Source organism: Chiloscyllium punctatum, chromosome 10 (genome assembly GCF_047496795.1).
Source record: "Chiloscyllium punctatum isolate Juve2018m chromosome 10, sChiPun1.3, whole genome shotgun sequence".
In the NCBI taxonomy this organism is placed as follows: domain Eukaryota; kingdom Metazoa; phylum Chordata; class Chondrichthyes; order Orectolobiformes; family Hemiscylliidae; genus Chiloscyllium; species Chiloscyllium punctatum.
Window position 1 is genome coordinate 69,663,530 of NC_092748.1, and position 22,399 is coordinate 69,685,928.

At 40.2% G+C, this 22,399-nt stretch overlaps 2 protein-coding genes across 4 annotated transcripts in view; both read left to right on the forward strand.

Moving 5' to 3' along the window:
* The window catches only part of psmd14 (proteasome 26S subunit, non-ATPase 14), a 117,126-nt gene extending 104,272 nt beyond the window's left edge, over nt 1-12,854 (forward strand). For both annotated transcript variants that reach the window (XM_072579460.1, XM_072579461.1), the window contains exons 10-11: nt 18-80; nt 12,519-12,854. In XM_072579460.1, the coding sequence (XP_072435561.1) occupies nt 18-80; nt 12,519-12,617 (162 nt within the window). In that variant the 3' untranslated portion in view covers nt 12,618-12,854. The remainder of the gene's footprint in view (nt 1-17; nt 81-12,518) is intronic.
* Nucleotides 12,855-12,973: 119 nt separating this feature from the next.
* tbr1b (T-box brain transcription factor 1b) lies at nt 12,974-21,657 on the forward strand. 2 transcript variants are annotated; one of them, XM_072579459.1, is made up of 7 exons: nt 12,974-15,475; nt 16,182-16,325; nt 17,804-17,958; nt 18,194-18,315; nt 18,578-18,736; nt 19,141-19,202; nt 19,855-21,657. In XM_072579459.1, exons 2-7 carry the CDS (start codon nt 16,282-16,284, stop codon nt 20,780-20,782), a joined length of 1,470 nt encoding a protein of 489 aa, XP_072435560.1. In that variant the 5' UTR covers nt 12,974-15,475; nt 16,182-16,281; the 3' UTR covers nt 20,783-21,657. The 2 variants fall into 2 exon arrangements, with proteins under 2 accessions (XP_072435560.1, XP_072435559.1); XM_072579458.1 differs by lacking the exons at nt 12,974-15,475; nt 16,182-16,325 and adding an exon at nt 16,367-17,283.
* Nucleotides 21,658-22,399: the final 742 nt, after the last annotated feature.

Here is a 22,399-nt window from a genome sequence, read left to right on the forward strand (position 1 = left end):
ATGTATTTTCCTTCTAGGCTGTAGAGGAGGAGGATAAAATGACTCCAGAACAACTAGCAATTAAAAATGTTGGGAAACAAGTAAGTATACAATGTCTGAATGACCTAGAGCATGCTTTTCCCAAAATCAGCTATTTGCAGATGATTTGATAACCAGGATAAGAGATAATTTGGAAGTACCATGAATATGTTTAGAAATCTTCACTTAGATCTTCCTTGGTATCATGATTTCTGGAAGAATATTTTAAGGATTGATTAATCTTAAAATTAGTTTGTCCTTCAAGCCAACTGCTCAAGTACCCCTGGTGAAATTAATTATAGATGTTTTCAGCAAAGAGAGAGCTCATTGGATCAATAAATTTGTGCCAACTGTTTGCAAGGGCAACCAAATTGTCTTGCATTATCCCTAATAGATCATCTTCCAATGATCATTTCTGCAAATGTAGAGGTCTCTATCTCGATCACTATCAAATATCCATGTAAGAAAAGTTCTCCTAATATCCATCATTATGCTGTTGATTGCCACTTTGCATTTAGTTTGGTATGTTCCTAACAGAACCATACATGTTGGTTATCTACCTGAAAATCCTTCCAATACACATCAGTGGCATGTGATAAGAGTGGGAGAGTATGCAACTTCTACCATCATTATCACCATTTATGTTTAAAAATAATGACGTGCTAATTTCGTCTTGGGATACTTTGGTTCTGTAAAAGTGTCACCATATCTCCCATCTCTTCTGAAATCACCATTTCTCACCCTGATTAATCTGAACCGAATGTAGTTTTTGTGCTTCTCCTGTGATTATACACCAAAAACTTCAAGTGATAGTCTAGTCATTGCTTTGTACAAATTTCAATGATATTGCTCTTGTATTCTGTTTTATGAAGCCCGGAATATTACTGTTTTGTTTTAATCCTTCTTGTTCTTCTTTTGATGTTGTAACACTCAATGATTTATGTCATCATAGCTCAAAATTTAGTAGCTTTCCGTTTAATCCCGATTCCTATTCTTTGTTAGATTTCCTTGCTAATAAATGTTACCTGATGCTTCTTGGCATAATTTGCACTAGTTTGCTCATTCCACTAAACTTTTTTTAAATATGCTTTCATGGGATATGAACGTTGCTCGCAAAACTAGCATTTTCTGCCCATCCCTAATAGCCATTGCCTTGAGCTGCTGTAGTTCATGTGGTGTCGGTACACCCACCGAATTGTTAGGATGGGAGCTCAGGTTTTTAACTCGGTGATGGTGAAGGAACACATTATAGTTGCAATTCAAGATGGCTTGTGGCTTGGAGGTGATGATCCAATGTGCTGTTACCTTGTCCTTCCAGATTGCAGCATGTCCTGGATTTAGAAGGTGACAAGAGTTTGTTGTAGTGCATATTGTATATTGTACACGTTGCTTCCAATGTGCACCAGTGGTAAAAGAAGTGAATGTTTAAGTTAATGGATGTAGTGCCAATCCAATGGACTGCCTATGTTTATTGCTTACTCTTTATCTGCAGAGTTGTCATTGTTAATACAACCTGTCCATATAGAAAAAAGGTTGTCTACTGTCAATTACTATCATAAACCACAAATCCTCATAGATTTGATCCTTGATTTATGGTGTCTAAAAGTTAGCCTGCAAATGCTGATAGCCTAACAGCTAGCTCATTATCCAGTTTGTCTTGTATCATGCCATTCCCTTGACACCAATGTATCCAACGAGGACTAAAAATATTGGATATAATATTAACTTAAATATATAAGAAAGGGATGAGAACATAGGTCAAAGTACAAAAGAGACAAGAATAACAAATATTTCCAGACGAGAAGAGCTTGTGGGATGTGATAAAGTACCTAGTGAACTAAAACATGACTAATGAAGGATAAGTCAATAATACATTGCCTGTACAGCAATGTCGAGCTCATCAGCGGCAAAACAGGAAAAATGTAGGCAATCGTTTCAACTGAAGAAACTGATGTAATCAGAAACATGGTCTAAACATAATAACTGTTTGGCATTTAATTATTGCAGGCTATAAAATGCTTAGAAATAATAGGAAAGGAAGAAAGAGTGATGAGAGAGTTGTGTGTTCATCAGGAATAAAGTAATGAAAATAGCAAGTAGCATTGAACTAATAAAGCAGAAACCATATAGCTGGTGATGAATGATTAGTGATTGTTCACAGTATTAAGGGTGCACGACTTGCCACCAAATAGTAAAAAGGAAGTGTAGGGGAGATATTTTGACTAAATGAGGTGGTTAATACCATCAAATTATGTGAGCCTTCATTTATTCCCAATTAAACTGATAGGGAAAAGAAGTGAAAGGGGAGAAGAGAGTGACATCTTTACAATGTATAACAGACTGTTTCCTGACCAAATACAAATTAAACTAGCACAAATGGGCAAAGTAAGTGTAGGAAAACAGCTAAAAAGGACTGACTGCTATGTCTTAAGATTCAAGATAATAATTGAGTGTCATAGATACAGAGAACAAGGTAACAGATGACAAAAAGGCCCATTGTGATGAAATAGGAATGGAGCTATAAAAAGGTAAACTGAAGAAAGGTATTGACAGGTGGGCTCATGGGTGGTGTTTACAGAAAAGAGTAATTTAATTATTTAGAACAGAAACAGACCCTTCAGTCAAACTTATTCACACTGACTAGATGTCCTAAACTCATCTCGTCCCATTTGTCAGCATGTGGTCCGTATCCTTTTTATGTATCCATCCAGATCCCTTTTAAATGTTGTGATTGTACCCGCCTCCACCACTTCCTTTGGCCATACAACTCTGCATGGAAAAAATTGCCCCTCAGGTCCCTTTTAAATCTTGCTCTCACCTTAAACTTATGCTCTCTATCATGGGGAAAAGATCTTGGCTATTCACCCTATCCATGCTCCTCATGATTTTATAAACCTCTAAGGTCACCCTTAACCCTCCGATGCTCCAGAGAAACTAACCCCATCCTATTCAGTCTCTTCCTTTAGCTCAGATCCTGCAATCCCAGCAACATCCTTATAAAGCTTTTCTGAGCCCTTTCCAGTTTAACAACATTTTTCCTATAGCAGAAAGACCAGAATTGAACACAGTATTCTAAAAGTGGCCTCACCAATGTCTTGTACAGCCACAGCATGACATCCTAATTCCTATACCCAATGCAATGACCAATGAAGGCAAGTGTACCACACTCCACCTTCACTACCCTGTCTAACTGTGACTTCACTTTCAAGGAGCTATGCACCTCCTTCCTAAGTCTTTTTGTTCGACAACACTCTCTGTAAGGCCCTACCAATAACTGTATTAGTCCTATCCTCATTTCAGGAGGGAAATATTCCAATGAAAAATAAAAATAAAATCTCAATTATGTCTTGCAAAAATTTGAGGTGTATATAAAATTTAAAGGAAGAGATCCACCAACAATAAATAAAAGGTAATAAGAAATATGAATTTAGCAAAGGGATAATGCAATTGGTTTGACGATATGAATATTTAAAGAATATAAAAATAAATGAAGTATTCTACAGACAGACAAGTTTTTATAAAAAATGTTTAACATAGGGATGCATACGCTAAAGGATTAGCCAGGTAAACATGCAGATGGTACTGAAATTGGAAAGTTATTGAATCAGTTTTCACTATAGAGGCTAACAAAGAGACAACAAAGTAAAAGTTAGGAAATATTACAATAGTTACAGTGAAAGGAAAGGCAATACAATTCCATGTGGAAACCTTAGGACACTTAATGTGTCTTGGGGATGTGTGAGGAGCAAGTGTCTCTACCTGCTTGAGCCTCTACTGAGATTTTCCAAGCTTGAGATAACTGGAGTCTCTGAAATTGCACATTCAAGGAGGTGGCAGTCTCACAGTTAAGACTGAGTTCAGAATAGCAGATTGCTGACTATCCAGCAGAGTAAGAAGTACTGGAGTTTTTAGTGTGTGTCACTCTTAAAAACTATTACTCAGCAATGGAGGATGACAGTACTTTTAAGGCATTCGAGCCAGTATCAATTCACTGGAAGGAACACCAAAGTATAGAAGTGCATTCGAAAATTAGGAGATTTAATTTTCACCACTGTCATTGTGAAGCCTGCATAGTATGTTGTTTCCCTGGTGGCGTGGTAAAGGACATCATAGGATGTAGAATATTCTTTACAGGGATGAAAATTACCCAGAATTGTACAATGAAACCCCCAACAGAAAAGGTCAGGATAAGGTCCCATAGTTTAACTTTCAGGAGCTAGGAAGAAAATTTAAAGTGTACAATCACGGAAGTGGTTAACTCACAGCAGGGAGAATAGAAATGGGAAGAGCAGGAGGATCAATGCATAACTGGAGGTATTGTGTAAGATGTGAAGGCAATGGGACTAATTATGAGGTGGGAGTCATCTATTCAAAGGGGACAACTTGCACTTCCAAAGAACTAAGACTAGTGTTATTATAGTGACTGTGCTAGGGAAGAGTTTAAATTAGTAGACAGATAAGCTCCAACATGTGCAAGTAGAAAAGAGGAATATGGTGCATAAAAGTGTGTGTTGGATAGTACTAAAGAAGGACATAATATAACATTAGATGGGTGCAGATTTATATGACTTAACAAGAGCCCTGAGACAGTACGTTCCTGTTAGGGTGAAAGGCAAGGCTGGTAGGTGTAAGGAATGCTGGACGACTAGAGACGATAAGAGTTTGGTTAAGAAAAAGAAGGAAGCATATGTCAGGTATAGACAGGATATGGGGTGAATCCTTAGAGTATAAAGGCAGCAAGAGAATACTTAAGAAGAAAATCAGGAGGGTAAGAAGGGGACATGAGATAGCTTTAGCAAATAGGGTTAAGGTGAATCCAGTGGGATTTAACAAATACATTAAGGGCAAAAGGGTTATTAGGGAGAGAATACGGCCCCTCAAAGATCAGCAAGGTGGCCTATGGGTGGAGTCGCAGGAGATGGGGGAAGGTACTAAATGAGTATTTTATCAGTGTTTACTGTGAAGATGGATGTGAAAGATATAGAATGTGGGAAAATAGATGGTGACATCTTGAAAATGTCCATATTATAGAGGAGGTAGTGCTAAATGTCTTGAAATGCATAAAGGTGGATAAATCCCCAGACCTGATCAGGTGCACCCTAGAACTCTGTGGGAAGTTAGGGATGTGATTGCTCGGCCTCTTGCTGAGATATTTGTGTCATCGATAGTCACAGTGAGATGCCAAAAGACTGGAGGTTGGCAAACATGGTGCCACTGTTGCAGAAGGGTGTTAAGAAAAAGCAAGGGAACTGTAGACCGGTGAGCATGCTGATGTTGGTGGACAAGTTGTTGGAGGGAATCCTGAAGGACAGGATTTACATGTATTTGGAAAAGCAAGGACTGATTAGGGATAGTCAACATGTCTTTGTGCATAGGCAATCATTTCTGTCTAACTTGATTGAGTTTTGTTTTGAAGAAGTAACTAAGAGGATTGATGAAGGCAGAGCAGTGGACATGACTTCAGTAAGGTGTTCAACAACGTTCCTCTTGGTAGACTGGTTAGCAAGGTTAGATCTCATGGAATACAGGGAGAACTAACCAATTGGATACAGAACTGGCTTGAAGGTGGTAGACCGATGGTGGTGGTGGAGCTATGCATTTCAGACTGGAGGCCTGTGACCAGTGGTGTGCCACAAGGATGGGTACTGGGTCCACTGTGTATCGTCATTTCTATAAACAATTTGGATGTGAACAAAGGAGGTGTAGTTAGTAAGATGACACCAAATTGGAGGTGTCATGGACAGCGAAGAAGGTTCCCTCAAATTATAACAAGTTCTTGATCAGATGGGCCAGTGGGCTGAGGAGTGGTAGATGGAGTTTAATTTAGATAAATGTGAGATGCTGCATTTGGAAAGGCAAAACTGGGCAGGACTTATACACTTAATGGGTGTGTTGCTGAACAAAGAGACGTTGGAGTGCAGGTTCATAGTTCCTTGAAAGTGGAGTCACAGCTAGTTACGATAGTGAAGAAGGCATTTGGTATGCTTTCCTTTATTGGTCAGAGTATTGAGGACAGGAGTTGGGAGATCATTTTGCAGCTGTACAGGACATTGGTGAGGTCACATTTGGAATATTGTGTGCAACTCTGGTCTCCCTCCTATCAGAAGGACGCCATGAAACTTGCAAGGGTTCAGGAAAGATTTACAAGAATGTTGCCAGGGTTGGAGTGATTGAGCTATAGGGAGAGGCTGAATAGGCTAGAGCTGTTTCCCTGGAGCGTCGGAGAGTGACTTTCTGGAGGTTGATAAAATCTTGAGGGGAGTTGATAGGGTAAGTAGACAAGGTATTTTCCCTGGGGTGGGTAAGTCCAGAACTAGAGGCCATAGGCTTCGGGTGAGAGGGGAAAATTTTAAAAGGGACCTGAGAAGCACTTTTTTCATGCAGAGGATGATGCGTGTGTGGAATGGGTTGCCAGAGGGAGTGGTGGAGGCTGGTACAATTTCAATATTTGAAAAACGTCTGTTTGGGTATATGAATAGGAAGCATTTAGAGGGACATGGGTCAAGTGCAGGCAAATGGGACCAGATTAGTTAGGATATCTGGTCAGCAAAGACGAGTTGGGCCGAAGGGTCTGTTTCCATGCTGTACGTCACTATGACTGTATAACTACAAGGAAAATAAAGCAGGTTTAGAATACATGTGTGTAAATGTACAAAGATGGGGAATCGTATTGGTAAGCTGTGAGCACAAGTCATTTTGAAATATGTTGGAGTAGCGAAAAAGGAAATGAGGCTTTAAAATGGTGAGAATTGTGTGCTTCATAGTCAACAATACAAAATGTTTAGAAAGGTAATGAAAGAGAAAAGGAAAGTGGCAGCACTGATCAGGAAATGCATTGCATTTTTGGGAAGAGGATGCCTTTAAGGGCGCATGGACAGAATCTATTTGGTTCATTGAGCAAAAGGTTATGCTGCTGGATGTATCCTATGTGCCTCCAAACAAGGAAAGAAAGAGAAATATTTGTGCAGGGAAATCAGAAATCTGTGCAAGAACTATACTAGAGTGTTGTTAAAGTGAAGGAAGAGGAGGAATTTCTGGGATGTGTTCATGAGAGCTTCCTTAATCAGTATGTTCTTAATCCAAATATGCAAGAAGCATTACTGGATTTGCTGTTGGGAATCAGGTAGCCCAGCTGACCACATGTGGTGGGAGGACCTTGAGTAAAAATGACCTGAATATAAGCTTCAGAGTAGTAATAGTGAAAAGAAGGAACAATTTAAAAGTAGAACTTCTAAGTTGTAAGCAGGCTAACGTGAATGGGGTGAGAGGGAGCGTAGACATGGCAAATTGAAACCAAATATTGACAGGAAAAGCAGTAATGGAACAATGGGTGATCTGTAAGAGTTGGATTTATCAGATACAAGCGCAGTTCATTCCTACAAGAGGGAGCAGCAGGGGAACCAAAACAATGACTCTACATACAAGAAGAAAATAGAGAATATGATGAAACAAATAGGATATATGATGTGTCGAGTTTCTCAAGACTGGCAAAGAGAGGTTATGAGAATAGCATGGCAAGGATCATTTCAGACCATACAGGTGCCAGACAATGGCTATCTTTGACAACAGAGAATCTAACACTCTTCCCCTTGACATTCAATGGCATGGCCATCCCTGAATGCCCCATTATTAACATCCTCAGGATTACCATAGCTCTAGTTAATTGAAATAGCTATATATAAATACTGTAGCAATAAGAAGTCAGAGACTAGGAATTCTGTAGGGTATAACCCATCTCCTGTCTCCCCAGTGCCAGTCCACCATCTGCAAGGCACAGTTAGGATTATGATGAATACTGTTTACTTGCCTGGAGGGGTGCAGCTCCAAAAAGCTCAACACCATCCACAACAAAGTGACCAACTTGATTTGCACCAACCCATCCATCCATCCCCAACAACATGCAGTCCCTTCAGCAGTACAATCCAAACCTGCATCCTCTACAACCTGGAAGGAAAGGGGCAACAGATACATGGGAATATCATTATCTGCAAGTTCCCCACCAGACCACAAACGGAACAAAATTGCTTATTCTTCACTGACACTACATCAAAATTTTGGAATTCACCCTTTAGCAGCTTCATGGGTCCCAAAGGATTGGAGCAGTTCAAGAAGGCATCTCATAACCGTTTTTTGCAGCCAAGTACGGCTGGCCCAATCAGAGACATGCACCTCCCATTAATATATTTTAAAATTAAGTAACTAACCTAAAGGTTACCCAAAAATCTTCATCTGACTCATAACTACGAAGCAGATCGAAATAGGTGTGGTGGGATCCTTTCAGAACAAAGGAATTAGTATATGTGCTTAAAAGCACAGGGCATGTGATTAGTACTTTTTCGGTGTTTATCAATAAAATAAATGTGGAAGCAAAGATGTTAAAGGAAATGGGTGAGATGAAAATTGATGGATGTACTGGAAAGGCTGGTGTTACCTAAAGATCAGTGTAAGAATCACCTGATAAGGGATATAAATGATTTGGGCATTGTAATAGAGTAAAATATTTACATTTGTCAAAACTTTGAGCTGGGGTAAACAGTGAGGATCATACCAGTTGATTGCACAAGACATGGGCTAACAGAATGGGCAGATAAGTGGCTGAAGGAATTTAAAGGGGAGAAGAGGAAGGTGATGCAGTTTAGCAGAAGGGATAGCGGGACACTATATAAGCTTAATGGGACATTTCTGAAGAATGTACAGCCAATGAGTTTAAGAGCTTTTTCTAAAACAAAAGGGAAAAAAATTTACATTTATATTGCACCTTTCACAACCAAGATGTCTCTGAGCTTTAAGACTAATGAACTACTTTTAAAGTTCAGTCACTGTTGTAGTGTAGCAACAAGATACCAATTACAGCAATGAGGTAAATATTAGAATCTTTTTGGCAATGTTAGCATTTTAGCTGAGGGATAAATATTCATAAGAACAACAGGGAGAACTTTAGATGCTAATACGACATTTTTATCTCAACTTCAGGGCAGATGGGGCTTTGATTTCGTATCTCCTCTGAAAGATAGCACTTTTGATAGTTGAATGCTACATCAACCTAGATTATGTGCTAATATGGAAACAAAACTACCTCCCAGATTTTTCTTGAACACCATCCTGACTTAGAATATATTGTTGTTCCTTCATTGTCAGTCAAAATCCTGAATTCCCTTCATAACAGCACTTTAGTGTCCATGTATCCCAAAGACTGCAGTGGTTCAAGAATATAGCTCACCACCAATTCGGGTAAGCTGATAATGCTGGCCTAACCAGTGATGCCCACATCCTATGATCACATCCAGTGATGCCTACACTTTGGAGTGGTACAAACACCACAGCCTTCTCACTGGGGTAGATTTGGCACCCCTGAACTTTTAATGATTAAAGTCATTAACTTTTTTCGGATGATTAAGCAGGACAGGAGGACCATTTAAGGTGCTCAATGCCTCAGTGACTGATTCTTTACAAAAACAACAAGTTCCAATAATAAAATTTACAAAACCTCCATATATCTACAATTTCAAGGCACTATCTTAATTGCAATGAGAAGTTTTATATGAGGATCTTCCATTCCTGTGACTAACTAGCTTAATTAACATCATTATATTTTACTATCTCTAAATAATCTTGGTTGTGATCTATGCTAATTGAAAAGAAACACAGCAAACTGGACAAATATCTTTTCTGAATAATCTGAATAAACTGGAAGGAAAATATGTTTAACCATGGTATTAATAGCTGACTAAATTAGTGGTTCGCAACCTTTTCAGTTGAAGGGGCATTTCTCAAATTGATTCGTAACTGTGGACCCATTTCCCCCTTCTAAACTATGTTACGAATTCCTTATACATTTATATTTCAGAATCAAATGTTCATCAGTGTCCTCTTAAAGGAATTAGTTTGGGCTGTCTGCTTTAGTGAATATTAATATGATTGGTAATATCAAAACTTTAATGTTACATTCATAAGAATCATAGAGATGTACAACAAGGAAACAGACCCTTAGGTCCAACTCGTCCATGCTGACCAGATGTCCTGAAGTCATCTAGTGCTATGTGCCAGCACTTAGCCCATATCTCTTTAATACTGGATTAGTGGTGCTGGAAGAGCACAGCAGTTCAGGCAGCATCCAACGAGCAGCGAAATTGACGTTTCGGAGGAAGGGCTTTTGCCCGAAACGTCGATTTCGCTGCTCGTTAGATGCTGCCTGAACTGCTGTGCTCTTCCAGCACCACTAATCCAGTATTTGCTTTCCAGCATCTGCAGTCATTGTTTTTACCCCATATCTCTCTAAACCTTTCCTATTCATATACCCATCCAGATGCCTTTTAAATGTTGTAATTGTACCAACCTCCACTACTTCCTCTGGCAACTCATTCCATACACGCACCACCCTTTGTGTGAAAAAGTTGTCCCTTAAGTCCCTTTTAAATCTTTCCCCCTTCACCCTAAACCAATGCCCTTTAGTTCTGGATTCCCCTCCCCATGGAAAAGACCTTGTCTATTTACCCTATCCATTCCCTTCATGATTTTATAAATCTCTATAAGGTCACCCCTCAGCCTCCGATGCTCAGGGAAAACAGCCCTAGCCTATCCAGCCTCTCCCTATCGCTCAAACCTGACAACATCCTTGTAAACCCTTCCAACTTTCATGACATTCTTCCGATAGGAGGAAGACGAGAATTGCACACAGTATTCCAAAAGTGGCCTAACCAATATCCTATACAACTGCAAAATGACCTCTCACCACCTATACTCAATGCTCTGACCAATAAAGGAAAGCATACCAAATGCCGCCTTCATTATCCTTTCAAGGAACTATGAACCTGCACTCCAAAGTGTCTCTGTTCATCAACACTGCCCAGGACCTTATCATTAAGTGTATAAGTCGTGTTCTGATTTGCCTTTCCAAAATGCAGCACCTCACATTTATCTAAACTAAACTCCATTGGCTTCTCCTCAGCCCATTGGCCCATCTGATCAAGCTCCCATTGCACCCTGAGGTAACCTTCTTTGCTGTCCACTACACCTCCAATATTTGTGTCATCTGCAAACTTATCAACTATACCTCCTATGTTCACATCCAAAGCATTTATAGAAATAACGAAAAGCAATGGAACCAGCACCGGTCCTTGTCACAAGCCTCCAGTCTGAATAGCAACCGTCCACCATCACCTACTGTCTTCTACCTTCAAGCCAGTTCTGTCGGCTAGTTCTCCCTGTATTCCATGTGATCTAACCTTGCTCGCCAGTCTACCATGAGGAACCTTGTTGAACACCTTGCAGAAGTCCATATAGATCACATCCACTGCTCTGCCCTCATCAATCCTCTTCGTTACTTCAAGAAATCTCAATCTAGTGAGACATGATTTTCCACATACAAAGACATGTTGACTATTCCTTACCAGTCCTTGCCTTTCAGTTGAAAGGTAATCTTAGTTCAGCATAATGCCTGTTGAATACTTATCCATGTGACTCTGCTCTTTCCAGAGGGGATTTAATTTTAATGGCTCTTATAACGAATACTGGCACCATTCAGAGTTGTATCCCTCTACCTCCTACAAACTCACTGCTTAGTTCCTAAGTGTTTCAGGGTGTTTTCTTCTGGTTCTGCAGTGGTATTACTGATAGACTGACTAGTGTGCAGGATGTTTGTCACTGGGGGGAACCTCCAGCAACTGAGACCATGACTTCAGTTCAGGTTCAACCACAGGCCCAGCTGCCTTACTCTGTGAATAAAGTTTGGCTTGGTTGGCTTTCTGTGCCCTCAGATAAAGGCCATATGGCAGCATCTTTTTACATCACCCACTCTAGCCCAAGCAATTTCAGTCCATTTCCAGTGTACAGAGCTCATTGTCGGCTCTGCAAGGATTATAAATCAGGCTAAGCTCCTCTAACCTGATTATCTGTTTCTGGAGCTGCCATTGCTAAGCACACTTGGCAGTGCGGACCAGTATCTCAATGTGCAAGTTTATTAAGCTCCCAAGCTTGACTTCAAATTGTCTGGTGAGCACACTGTTTGCTGTGTCATTTGAGTCGACAAAGGAAATCAAAGTAATGATCAACTGCAGGTACACTGGCATGCCCATGGTCTCTGGTCCCTAGTTTGAGAATCTCTGTTCTAAACTGTGTTCCAGTCTGAGAATTGTGGTGATTGATTTGATCTCTCTACTGAATTGCGCTGTTGTAATGATCTCAAAAATATGAATCATATGCAATAAGTATTTCCTTTTCTGGTATGGAATCTAAAAGTTGTTTAATTTTTAGCTTTTAATTGCTTTATTTGTAAAAGTTGTAAAATATTTTCACAGTTGCATTGAATAAAATGATCTGCTAATGTTACTGAAGAATGTAGACATTATAATGGCTTGTTTTAGGTGCCATTGTAGAGTACCCAAAATGTTAATGTTACAACAACGCAAGAAACTAGATAAATGTGCTTTTTTTTGGAAAATAATTGACTACCTTGAAAATGATCTATTTGTTCAATAACTTGTAACCTAATTGTTTCATAGGATCCAAAACGCCATTTGGAAGAGCATGTGGATGTTGTGATGACTTCAAATATTGTGCAGTGCCTAGCAGCCATGTTGGATACAGTTGTATTTAAATAATGAACTGTAATGCTGTAAAGTAGTAGTGCATTGTTTTTTTTAAAGTGTATCATTAATGTTTGACTGGTAATACAGAGGCTGCTAAAGGCTTTACTTAAGTGTAGACGTTGGGACCTGCGAACAATGGTGTCACTGAGCAACCTGTCATTGCTTATTTTGATTCCATTGTTAAGAAGATGGATCTTATTTTCCTTGTTTAAAAATACATTGAAGATTAAACTTCATACTCAACTTTGATTTTGGTATTTTATTGTCATTTTACTTTTATCATATCTCAAACAATAAAGTTAGATCTTCCCTTCAATTTGTAACAACTCTTCAATGCCACGAACATCAGATTTGTACTGAAACGGATTCCGTCATTTTGAAGACTTCAAAATGATGTGCTGCGGGTTTTTAAAGCGCCAAACCTCAATCAGGCACACAAAAGCAGTTATGCATTTCTCTGATCCTTCCTTGTTTATTAAGAGCTGTTCAGCGCTGCTGAGGTAGCACATGTCTAACACCTCTAGGGTCGTAGCTGTGAATATGGCAGATGCTAAGGTCAAACTAGAATCTCGTCTGTGAAGAATGACATTTCTCAACCAACTGCTTGGCACAAAGAATGTTAAGATACATCAAACCACTAATTCATGGATAGCAGGCGGACAAGTTTTTTTTAAAAAAACGAAAATGTTATCTGTTATGATTAACCTTGATACGATCCAGCAGTAATTTATGATTTGGCAGTTTTTGAACTATTATACGTCCAATAGAGGTAATCATATTTTAAAATTGATTGATTGTATCACTTATTTGTAACAGGTTGGTGGAATTCGCATTTTCATGTAAGGAATTTAGGGAAACACGTTTATTTTAAAAAAAGTTCGATGTCTCTCACTGGTTCTATAAACTGTATTCTTGCATAATCTAAACAGTTAATTATTCCAATATTGAACTCACTACGTCAGCCTGGAGCCAGAAACATAATTAAATGCAACTGCTGAAAATTTTCATAATATTGTTAGGTATCGTTATGTGAGCTTTATCGAAAGGTTTATTTAACTACAGTAAAAGTCCCAATTTGGAGGTAAAAGAAGCCGACTTCAGCAAATGAGTTAATTTTGCCTAATCAATTTGCCCTCTGTGCCGGGATGTCAACATTGAACATCTCTGTTCTTGTTGCTGAAATCAGCTATAAGAAAATTGACTTTTTCCTACTGATTAAAGAATTGTTTTCAAAACTCTTAGGGTTGAAATTTAGAATATTCTCTGTTTTGGAAGAAGACATCCTCCTTTTCCCTCTTCAAGGTTATTCAGTAATCGAAAGAAAAGAGGTCTTTAACTCTCCTGCTGGTGCATTTTTCCAGTTCAGTAGCAAGTGTTCCGGATGGAACCCTCTGTAATATTCTAGAGTTGTACAAACATCAATTTCCTACACAGGGCATTTATGCTAGTACGGCTGTACATTTCAGTAAAGACAATCTTGTATACGATGTTATAGTCTTCATTACTAGTTTTGGTATTCTAAAGCAAAGGCGTGAGCTATTTGTGTAATCACATAAAAATGTAATTAGGAAGATGAGCCAAGGAGACACATGACAGAAAATCCTAGTAGAAAATGTGCAAATTCACTTAAACCCCCTTTGCTCTCCCCTCGATTGCTATGTCACTTTCTATGTCGTTAGATCTCTCGGGTTGGTTGGAGTGTAATCATTTATATAATGTAAGCAAAAAAAACAACGTGGCAGTTGTCAAGAAGTCACGTTGAATTAATCCCAGCAGTTGATGATATATCCAAGTAAGGTGGCCTTCAGCTTTTAAAAATTATATGGTGATGGACGGCCGATGAAGTAGGTAACAAATATGCTGGGTCTCTGGAATATAATGGCCCTGAAAAGTTACTTTTAAAGTCGAGCCTGACATGGAAATAACAGTTATAACGGTGATCCAAATCTTGAATGTGGAACTTCGAGCTGTATTGATATAGGATCACCAGTACCGTTGGTGTACTTAGTTTCTAAATAAATCCCGAAATACTGAATCCCATTTTATGCGTCGACTTTTGATTCTTATATAGTTTAGTCATGGCTACGGCCTTTTGGCCGTGTTTCATCATCTTAGAGGTGGGTTGTGTCTTGCTGAGTTTTTAATTTAACGACGCTAAGTGCTTATAAACACTACATTTTCGCTGCAGTAGAAAAATAAAGCGCACAGAGGAGCCAATATACTCAATGCAATTTCAAGTACCATTTTAGAGAAGCCTTTCTTTTTAGCGATTAAAAACTGTCAGTGTCCACCATATCACGGGCTCTTTCACACAGAAAAATAATTGGTCCTTTTCAAGCTGTGGTGCGGAACATCACGGGGGAATTCTGTTATTCACGAGGAATAATTATTAAAAGAAGTCCATTTCATTGACAGCAATTCTTCCCGATTCTCAGAAGGCAATACACTGACTATATTTTACTAAATATTTTTGGTTCAATGTGAAATTGTTTAACTCTTTACGTTCTCTTAATCTTGTGAAATATCTGATCTGAATCAACTTCAGTGTGCATACCTACATTTTGCATGAATGTGAAAAAAAATCTAATTTATAATTGGGTAAATTGTTCACATCAGTAATACTTCGCAATACGGCCTTGGCAGTTTGAGTAGAAATGGGAGACATTCTCTTAAAATGGACTAACGCCCTCAAATTAGACCAATGATTTGTGAGATATAATTGAGTATATATTTTGTAATTTGCTATTGATAAGGTTTGCGTGTAACTTTTGTGAATTGCTTTCGAGATGCGAGTTCGAATCTGCCGTGAAAGCGTGACGTTTATTTTCAACAATACAACTCCTTAAGTAGCCGTCTTGAGGATGTATCAGGTATAACAAGTTTATTCCCAGTGCTTTTCCCAGGTCATTAGAAAGGAAATGAACCGAGGCCACTTGTAAAAGTGTACTTAGTTCTTTACGCTGAAACATTCTTTTGTAACTTCACAGTTACTTAATATTTAAAGTATCAATGTTCTCTATGTGCTGAAAGCATGATTCATTAATATTGAATTTTTAGATCAAAATCTCATGATTTGTTTATGCTCGAGTGAGAATTTAAGAATCATAATTGTTTTCTAAAACTGTAAAATCATTTGTTGCTGGTGTTCGGTTATATTATTGCGCACTCAAAAGCAAAGATTTTTGAAAAGCTCCCAAGACCATTAAAAGATACCCCAAAGACAGCGTCAGTTTTATGCGAGTCTTAAATATTTCAACGATGACTTTCTGAAATACACATTCGCTAACGTGATATGTACAGTTGAAGTAACTGTACGCCAGTACAAAAATATTGTTTGAACACCCGATCACAAAAAGAGCATGCCTGTTAAATTGTTGAATTACGAGAGCACCGCTCTTCGAATCATGACTATTACTCTATTTATAGTTGAAAACATTATTTTTCCGTGTAATTGAACCATTTGTTTTAACTAGTTTTTGTTTTTGCAATCCGATCATTAAATAATCAGTATTTCGGTAAATGCAGATGTGGAAAAGCCAACTCTACAACAATTTATTGGACCCTTATTCTTTCCAGTTTCGCCCAGTCGTATCCGTCGACTCTTCCTGGCTGGAACACTATCCAAAAACAGGGATGGAAGGTTGCTTGTTAGTAACACGCAGACTGTCTTTCTAAAATGAGATCATCTTGCAATTTGCCATCATTGCCATTAGGACTCAGGTGATTATACTAATTAATGTCTGTCTAATTAAATTACTGTCAGCGGTTAACCAATAGCAAGAGCCGTTTCATTAGCTGTGCAACCGGGAAGATCAAAAGTGAGTCCTTCCCTACTATTGCAAAGTGTCAATTGGCCAATCGCTTTTCGGTTGGGGGGGAGAGGTAAAAAACTAGTACAAGCCTTTGTGAGAGGGCTTAAAGAATTGCTTTCAAGCGGGTTGGGTTTTTGCATCTGCTGCCGAGGGTTTCTATAGGGTGAGGTGCTTACTTATTAAGCTATGCAGTTGGAGCACTGCTTATCTTCATCTATAATGCTCCCCAAGAAATTTCTGAATGTGAATAGCACTTATCCCAACAGTGAGCTTACTTTACATGATCCCATCATCTCGGCCAGTGACAACCTCGAAAGAAGTTCACCTCTGAAAAAAATTACCAGGGGGATGACGAATCAATCAGAGACAGACAATTTTCCTGACTCCAAGGACGCGTCGGGGGACGTCCAGAGAAGCAAGCTCTCTCCTGTTTTGGACGGGGTCTCTGAAATTCGTCATAATTTCGATGGATCAGCGGCAGACAGATATCTCCTGTCACAATCGAGCCAACCACAGCAACCGACTGCTGCTCCTAGTGCTATGTTTCCTTACACTGGCCAGCATGGACCAACACATCCCGCTTTTTCTATTAGCAGTCCGAGCAGGTATATGGCTCACCATCCTGTGATCACGAATGGAGCCTACAACAGTATTTTGTCCAATTCTTCGCCTCAAGGTTACCCGGCTGCTGGTTACCCTTACCCTCAACAGTATGGACACAGCTATCAGGGAGGACCTTTCTATCAATTTTCTTCTGGTCAACCAGGACTAGTCCCCGGCAAAGCCCAGGTGTACTTGTGTAATAGGCCACTGTGGCTTAAATTCCATAGACATCAAACAGAAATGATCATCACGAAACAAGGCAGGTAAGTGGACTTGTTTTTTTTCATTCAATACCGCGCAATTTTACCATTCCAGATTAGACAAAGCGAAAGCTTACTTGATCGGCAACATTTTCAGTTGAAACATTGTTACCGGTACATAACCGTGTCTGTTTCTTTGGGATGGTGCGAAACAGGCTTTCGTATTTCTACCAGTCTCTGGAGACCGGATAGGTTTGGTTCTGATAAGAATGGGTGACGAGCTGTACTAGTTGCGTTTCAGTTGAAGAGAGTGACCAGTTCCTGAGACTTTTTTTTAAATTAATTATTCGAGGAGTCGAAATGTAAAATGATATTATTTCTGAAGAGGTGCAAGGAAATGTGCAGAAACATCAAAACGAGCATCTTCTTCCAGAATCTCAATGCGTAACATTTTCAGAAGCTGAATTGCACACACAAAAAAACAAATGAACTGAGAATACATGTCAGAGTGCAACACCAAGCACATGTCTATTTTAATGCCCATCTGATTTATTTCGTGCGTAAATGTTGCTCTCTGTTTCAGGCGGATGTTTCCATTTTTGAGTTTTAACATCTCCGGTCTGGACCCCACTGCACATTACAATATCTTTGTTGATATTATATTGGCCGATCCCAATCACTGGCGATTCCAGGGAGGAAAATGGGTTCCTTGTGGGAAAGCGGATACCAATGTGCAAGGCAAGTTATTCTAACTTGTGCCGCTTTACATCATCGAGTGGGACTATGGTTGAATAATAATTAATTTGGTAATTGTTTCCCAGAGTTGTACTATTTTTCCCCAATATTCTTAAATCGAACCTACTGCATTTTATGACTTTACTGACTTGCGATACATTTTTCCAGATTGGAAGTAACGTTCCATTACTGGATTAACCGGACCGTGCTTGTGTTTCTGGATGTCTGTCTTCTACAGGTAACAGGATCTACATGCACCCAGATTCGCCAAACACAGGTGCTCACTGGATGAGACAAGAAATTTCCTTCGGCAAATTAAAATTGACCAATAATAAGGGAGCATCGAACAATAACGGCCAGGTAATGCCTTTGTTTGGATTAAATGCTGATCGTTTTGTGTGTATTGTTAATGAATTCTAAGGATAAATCGGCGTTTTAATGACTTAATATACTGAAATCAACTGACCGACGATTCCTTGGTACATGTACGCTGGCTTTTGACAAGATGTTGTGTGACAGCTTAAAAGCTAAAATATACGGAACGTTATTTTTACTTAGCCGACTGTGGATTTAAAAAGACAGAAAAATAAAGCATTTCCATGTTGTTCTTTTGTCCTGACAGATGGTGGTTCTACAGTCTCTCCATAAATATCAACCTCGACTACACGTAGTTGAAGTGAATGAGGATGGAGCAGAGGATTCGAATCAGCCGGGCAGAGTTCAGACCTTCACTTTCCCAGAAACACAGTTCATAGCAGTTACCGCGTATCAAAATACAGATGTAAGGAATTAATTGAGAATGCAAAACATTTGAATTATACTTAATAATTATTTTCAACATTTTTTTCACTGGGACATAATGAAACACGTTTCAAACCTTTGAGTGGAACGCAACTACATTACACTTGACGAATTTTATGTGGCATTCTAGAGGATTTGTTGAACATTTTGCATTCCTGATTATTAAAACACTGACATAATTGTGCCAGTTGTAATTGAAAGGAATCACTCCCTGAAACCCAGTTTATACGACAATTGTGGTCGACTCATTCGATTCCACAAAACTTTATTTTATGAAGAAATAATTTTCGACGCAATTTACATTAATGTTTTAAGAATCTGTCTGCACATAGTTTGGTTGCTAAGAAACGAATGACTGATTTCTATTGAAATTTTGTTCGACAGATCACACAGTTGAAAATAGACCACAATCCCTTTGCCAAAGGATTTAGAGATAACTATGATACGTAAGTTTGCACTTCAATTTGTTTTATTAAGAAACCTGCTAAATGGACGGTATGACATTCTGTTCACACCTACGTTTTAAATGCTGTGATTTTTTTTGAAAAAAAAATTGGTAAACGATTGAGTTGTCAAAGTATTTTAAATCTGGACACTTGACACATCACCAGTTAAAATACAGCTGTTGCTTGTGATATGGTTAAAGGGAGATATGACTGCATGGTTTGTATTTCTTAACGTTGAGTTCTTAAATGCTTAATGTCCAATGCTCCGTCGCAGGAAAAGCGCCAAGTGCAGAATGCACCTATTGTATTAAATGCACAGTGCTGGAAATCTGAAACAAAGTGTTGGAGCGATGGCAGGTCTTGTTTGACTCCGCTTTCTCTACAGATGCTGCCAGACCTCCTGTGCTTTCTCCAGTACTCTTTGTTTTGTTTCTATTAGATGAGAGTTCGCCACAAGATGTTCGTGGCGTCTTCTGGGGAACAAGGCACGAACTGGACACTGACCTTTAAATATAAAATGTGGTCCTATTGATTTTTAAAATCCTCGGGTGGGTGGTCAATCTGATGTGAATCCGCTTCTTTCTAAAAACTGGAGAAAAGTTCCTGATGGGTTTTGATGCATCTTGTGATTTTTTTCTCTGCTCACTGATAGGATCTACACCGGCTGCGAGGTTGACCGACTCACCCCGTCGCCGAGTGACTCTCCCCGGTCTCAGATCGTCCCCAGCAGCCGATACGCCGTCACCCAATCTTTCCTGCAAGAGCAGTTTGTGAATAACTACGCCAAGGCGCGGTTCCACCACGGCGGCCCGGGCGCTGCAGCAGTGGGAGGAGGAGTAGGAGCCGGCGGCGGCGGCGGTGGTGGTGGAGGAGCTGAGCGGAGTGTCCCCCACAGTAACGGGCTGCTGTCCCCGCAGCAAGCGGAGGAGCCGGCCACACCGTCCCCACAGCGCTGGTTCGTCACCCCGCTGCAGCAGCCGGCCAACAACCGCCTCGACTTCTCGGCGTACGACACCGACTTCGCCGGCAACGCCATCCTGTCGTACGGGGTCGGGGTGAAGGCGCTGCCGCTGCAGGCCAGCACCCGGCCCCTGGGCTACTACCCAGATCCGTCCGGCTGGGGCGCACGCAGCCCGCAGTACTCGTGCAAATCGAGCTCGGTGCTGCCCTGGGCCCGCGGAGCCTCCACTAACTCGTACCTGGAAGAGGCGGCGGCGGCGGCTGCAGCGGCGGCGGCGGCGGCGGCTGAGGGTTTGGCTCCGGGTCCCGGGCCGGGCTCGGACCGCTCGCCCCTGGCGGCCGCCGCCGAGGACACCAAACCCAAGGAGCTGCCGGACTCGGCCTGGATCGAGGCACCGTCTTCCATCAAGTCCATCGACTCCGGAGACTCGGGTATCTACGAACAGGCCAAGAGGAGGCGCATCTCTGCGGACGGTCCCCCGCCTCCGGCCCCGGCCCCAGCCCCAGCCACGGCCACCGAGAGCCCGTCTCCCCTGAAGAGTGAGGCGCTGACCCCGAGAGACTGCGAGAAAAACTGCGCCAAGGAGATGGCCTTTTACGGCTTCTACTCTCACACCTAGAGCGCCCCGCGGGGCAAACTCCCGCCTGGCTTTTAAAACTGATCACCCCCTGCGCCCCCTCCTCGGAAATGCCAAAAGCCAAACCTGCTGGTGCCAACATCGAGTTTAATTTGTTGCACAAAGATGCCCTTTTCTCTCCCTGGTTGTGGTGGTGGTGGTGGTGATGATGCCTGTGACCAATGGTAACCCTGGGCTCGGATGCACAGGCCGGTGTTTTGTTAAAACCCTGTTTGTGTTTTATTGTGATAAATAATTATAAAACTGTGAAGTTCAAAAGCAGTGTGTTCACCTGTACAGACATTTCGCTTTTCCTCTTCCCTTCTCTTCTCCCCCTCCCCCCTTCGTGTATTTCAATTGAAACTTTGGGGTATGTAAATTGTGTCTGTACAGGAAACTTTTATTCAATTCTTATTTGACCAACTTTTTGCAGTTGGAAGTAAGCCAGTTCTATCTAATCACATGTACAGATTATTTTAAACGGTAGATCAGTGGCATTTTGCGTGACTTGCCTTCGAATGGCCCGGATTATAGACTAAGATTTTAATGCATTCTTTTTTTTTGTAGAAACGTAGAATTATAGAGTTTTAATTCCTGAAGTTGCTGCCATGTTGTTTAAATGACAGAGTTCCTCTCAAAGAAAGTATATTATGGTCTGTTTGCAATAGGGATTGGGAGGGGGGAGGGTCACGATGCTTTTCAGGGTTGATATGTAAATTTTGTCCATTTCTGTAAAGATATTATCGTGCTTGTATATGGGTAACATTTCATCCCGTTCCAGTCTGTGAAGTGAATGTCACAGAATTTGTTTTTTTTTGCCAGTTTGTATACATTTCATGTGTAAAATGAAATAATAAAAAATGTGAAATCTTTGCCAAGACTTGCAAGTATTTAATTCTTTGATGTAGTATTCCATTTTGCGCTAGGACCTCCTTTTGCGTGTTTGTAGAATCTCTTAAACGTATCTTTTTTTTAACTGTCGCAGCAGCTAGTCAGTCATTGACCACGTATTAACAAATACAGTTGAATAGTCATGGATTGTAATGCTTATGAACTACATCCCTTTCATCATACTTTGACTTCCCTAAATTAAGAAAATCGCTTACGCGCTTACACTTTTACAAAATATTAGGAAATTTACTAAGATTCCGTTAAAAGATTTGGATTTCCCGATATTATCCCCCGAACTTCATTTTTTTTAAGGTCCACTGAGACATTTTGTTTTTTGCTTGGCACAAATGCTGTGCCAGTTTGTAATGCTCATGTTCTCGGTTAGTTGAAGGTGCAAGTCAGCACGTTAATTGCGCTTTTGTGGCAATGCACCTTAATGTTTCTATTTCTTGGGCGACTTTGCAATCAATTGCTTGCTTGACGGATCTGTTGACTGCCTCAAACTTTGGCATGGATATGATTTTACTTCCACGAGCTAAGTCCAAAACACTTTCTAAATCGACAGTAAATCGTGCGAATATGTAGAAATTATTATTCATTTACATAGCCTCATTTCCTACTGCCTCTTTACACCTGAGTATTATGGTAACCTTTTCTGTTCAGAAATCGATTTAAATTAGTTGGCATTTTAATCGTAATTGAAAATCTGTCCCGAGCTTTTCCATTTCC

What these genes read in the sequence shown, in the direction of transcription:
- tbr1b (XM_072579458.1), top strand. Translation starts at nt 16,604, where the DNA reads ATGCAGTTGGAGCACTGCTTATCTTCATCTATAATGCTCCCCAAGAAA. An exon ending in CATCGAACAATAACGGCCAG is followed by an intron (nt 18,316 to 18,577) that starts GTAATGCCTTTG and finishes TTGTCCTGACAG; the next exon opens with ATGGTGGTTCTACAGTCTCT. An exon ending in TTTAGAGATAACTATGATAC is followed by an intron (nt 19,203 to 19,854) that starts GTAAGTTTGCAC and finishes GCTCACTGATAG; the next exon opens with GATCTACACCGGCTGCGAGG.